The sequence below is a fragment of the Arachis ipaensis genome, chromosome B10, assembly GCF_000816755.2.
Source record: "Arachis ipaensis cultivar K30076 chromosome B10, Araip1.1, whole genome shotgun sequence".
Lineage (NCBI taxonomy): Eukaryota > Viridiplantae > Streptophyta > Magnoliopsida > Fabales > Fabaceae > Arachis > Arachis ipaensis.
The window spans coordinates 7202249-7206237 of NC_029794.2; the positions used below are offsets into that span (position 1 = coordinate 7202249).

General features: G+C 29.4%; 1 protein-coding gene across 1 annotated transcript; it reads left to right on the plus strand.

Annotated features, from left to right (window-relative positions):
* On the plus strand, positions 1276–2256 carry LOC107620045 (phosphoglucan phosphatase LSF2, chloroplastic-like). The gene is made up of 3 exons (XM_021113281.1): positions 1276–1357; positions 1567–1772; positions 2111–2256. The coding sequence occupies exons 1-3, from the start codon at positions 1291–1293 to the stop codon at positions 2243–2245; spliced, it is 408 nt and encodes a 135-aa protein (XP_020968940.1). The 5' UTR covers positions 1276–1290; the 3' UTR covers positions 2246–2256.

The following is a 3989-nucleotide window of genomic DNA, read 5'->3' on the forward strand; positions in this document are numbered from 1 at the left end:
AATTTGAGTAAGAAAATAAAAAAAATATTTTGAATTTTTTCTCACTAAACAGAATTAATTTTAAGATAAGAAATTATTTTGAACATCATATTATAGAATAATGTGGTTATTTGCTATTTTTAATGGCAAATATTATCAAATAAAATGATATAAGAAAATAAGAGAAAATGTATTTATCAATTCAAAAAATACTAATTTATTTTTTAATAGAATAAATTATATATTAAATAACAAAGTTGTTATTGGTTTCTTTTCACAATAACTAATACTCAACCATGGTGTTTCGATAATGTTACCATGAATATCAATTTAATAGATTTTGTAATAACATAAGTATGTAAGTTTGAAAACTTGAAAATTATGTCATAAAATATAAGTTTTAACGGGTAAGAATATTGATCATATTCACTACAAGAAAATGAAATATTTGTAACAAAAATTTTGTAACAAATTTAAAATTGTTACAAAAAATTATTTTTTTTTGTAACAAAAATTAGTAATTGTTACATAATAATAATGTTTTGTAACAATAATACAATTTGTTACAATACGTTTTGATATTTTGTAACGACTTGGTTTTTTTTGTTACAAATTATATTGGCTTTTATAACAAACCAGTGTTTTGTTGCAAAAATTTATAATATTTTGTAATAAAAGATGAAGTTATTGCAAAAGTTTAAAATATTTTGTAACAAAAATTTAATTTGTCACAAAATTCAATATTGTTTGCAACAAATTATTTGTTTGTCACAAAATACAAAAATTTTTGTTTTTCCCAGCCGCCTCACACACAAACACTCAGACCCTAAACCATACACACACGAAACGGAAAGAAAAGGAAAGAGGGGGGAAGAAGGAGAAGGAAGGAGAGGGGGAAAAGGGGAGACGGCGGTGGTGGATGTCATTGCCACCGTCGCCGCCGTCTTGTCGCTGTCGGGAGAGTCATAACATGAGGGGAGAGAGAGACGAGCTCGCGAGGGAGTAGCGTCGCTGCCACTGGAGGGGAGCCTGGCTGTCCTCGTCACTGCCAGCTCCGTCGTCGTCGTCACCAATGGAGCTGCACAAAGACGTCATCGCCGTTGTCACCATCGATGCTTCTTCTTGTCATTTGTGGGTTGTCACCTCTTCTACTTCTGTTGCCATGCCATCATCTGCCCCTCTGGACTCGCTGCTTTTGAATCGTGTCCTATCACTCGGATATGCTGCAAGAAGCTATCAGAAAGTGACATTGATGAGAAGAAGCACAAACCCTCCACCAGCAAAACCACTGCCTCTAAATCCAAAGATAGAATGGAAGATTACAATTTTGCTATGAAAAGGATGACGAGGAATCCTTATGAGTATCACCACGATCTGGGTTAGTTTCCTCTTTTTTTCCTATTTGTTAGTTATGACTGCCAACTGTTTGATATAATGATGAGTTTTCTTTGTTAATTACTTGCAATTTTACTATAAAGTGCTAGAAGGAATAGTTAGTACTGTATTAATTTGTGTCTATTATATAAAATGCATAGCACAGTAATATGATTGCTGCTGCTGATGCAATCTGTGATTGATTTATTTCAGGTATGAATTACACACTTATAATTGACAATCACATTGTGGGATCCCAACCACAGAAACCTGAAGACATCGATCACCTCAAGAAGGAAGAGGGTGTGACATACATTCTGAATTTGCAGCAAGATAAGGATGTAGAATATTGGGGAATAGACTTGAAGTCGATAACAAGGAGGTGCCACGAACTCGATGTTCGACATATGAGGAGGCCGGTAAGTAAGAAAGCTGCAAACATGTATTTCAGTCAATTTTGTTGAGAAAATAGACTCCCACTCTGAATTTTATAAAAGTATATACAACAATGTCAACTTATCTTGCTTAATGGCATTGTCATGAGATAGAAATTTTAATTTTTCCTATCTGGTTAATACAATGTATGGCTAAGTCAAGGATCCATATACTTTTGGTGCAATTGACATTGCACTTTAAATGTGTTAGAAAACCTTTTTCTGAAAGAGTTGTGAGTTTGTTAAATGCTTTGCTTACTTTTCTGAGACTAGATTATAATTCATAACTTGATATATTTTATAAATTAAATCTATTTTATTAGGCAATAGACTTTGATCCAAACTCCTTGCAAAATATTCTACCTAAAGCATCTTATCATTGGAATGGGCAATCTCATAGGGAAAAGAAAGAGTTTACGTGCATTGTACTGCTGGACTTGGGAGAGCACCAGGGGTGACAATAGCGTATTTGTTCTGATTCTATGACATGAATGTGAGTTCTAAACTTCCACTTATCTTTGATTCAAGAAATGATTATCAAATTTGATATTGTTAAGTGTAATGTTATGGTTGCACTAATTTTCTTGCTAGATATGAGGTTTAGCTCATGTTATGAAAAAATAGTATTTTTAATTTGTATGACAGATTAGTTCACAGTTTCTTAAGAAGTCTTAATTATCAAGAAAAAAATGTGTTATCTTTCTTGTGACAACTAATTGCCTTGTGTTATCTTTCATGAATGCATTGCTAATTGCCTTGTATTTACTGCAAAATAAATATTCAAGGCAAAATTAGCAATTCTTTATGAATGCATTGCTAATTGCTAATTGCTCTGAACCTTGTTTGATTTTCTGCAGCCACCATTCTTTATGAATGCATTGCCAATTGTTGATTGCTCTAAATCTTGCTTGATTTTCTATAACTGTCATTCTCTATTTCCAAACTTTCTCTGCATTACTATTGCTTCTGCAATAACAGAAACTCTGTTCAGGTGCTTCTCTATGTTCTTATCTCGTGTTTTGACATAAACCTCATTATGGAACTTTATGAGTGTAAAAGCATAAAAAAAGGTCAAGTATATTTGTTATGAAGATTTTGGTGAAAATTGTGTTTTGTAATGATTGTTTGATAATTAATACTTATGTAAATTTAATAAATTTGTTCACTAAGTTGTGATTGAATTGTGATTAGTTGGCCCAAGTTTATATATTGAATTATTAATTCTTGATAATTTGCATTATTGATTGGCTAGTTTTGAACTCTGAAAATATATTTTTAAGGAATTAGTTAATTTTAACTTGTAAGTTTTAAATTTTTACTCGGATGAAGATAGTGTTATGTGTTATTTTTTAATTTTGGTTTTCATTGTTTATATTTGTAGGGGTACAAAATTGATGCCAACATGCTAGACTTTATATTGACTGAAATATGCTAGAAAAGTCAAGAATTATAAATTTGATATGATACAATTTTATGTTAGAAAAAAGTTGTGTTTAGTTGAATTTGTAGAACTTATTTTATTGTAAAAGAATTTTAATAACATGTAAGATATTTTAATTATCTATATGATTATATATCATATAAATGTTGAGTTAGTGGGATTAGAAAATTAATTGATATATGAATTATTTAATTAAATATTTTAAAATCAACTTTCTATTTTTGTAACTAAAAGAATAAAAAATGTTACAAAAGTAAGTAGTATTTTGTAACAAAATATTATGACACAAAAATCTAAATTGTTACGAAAAATATTTTAAAGGTAAAAAAGTGTTACCACTTTTGTAACAAATTTTGGTTTTTGTATTAAAAAAATTTGTTACAAAATATTACTTTGAATTGTAACAGTTTCATTTTTTGTTACAAAATTTTTTTGTAACGGGACATATTGCAACGACCCCTTTTTTTGTTACAAAATTCTTTTGTTTTAAAATTTTGATTTTTGGTAACAATTTTTTTGTTACAAATATTGTTTTTTCTTGTAGTGATTGTTTTGACTTCAAGAATAAATACGATACCAACAAATAAAATTATTCCAGGTAAATTTTAACAAAGATAAATTTTCATAAGTACTACTATCGATGAGAAATTGTTCTACTTTAAAGACAAATACTTTTTTTTTTACAGATTTTTTAACTCATATTAATACTTTATTTATTAAGGATCTACTACCACTAATCAATAAATTATTATACACACGAG

Coding starts and splice junctions, on each gene's coding strand:
- LOC107620045 (XM_021113281.1), top strand. CDS start 1,291: ATGGAAGATTACAATTTTGCTATGAAAAGGATGACGAGGAATCCTTAT. Junction 1,358..1,566: donor TGAGTATCACCACGATCTGG/GTTAGTTTCCTC, acceptor GATTTATTTCAG/GTATGAATTACACACTTATA. Junction 1,773..2,110: donor TTCGACATATGAGGAGGCCG/GTAAGTAAGAAA, acceptor CTATTTTATTAG/GCAATAGACTTTGATCCAAA.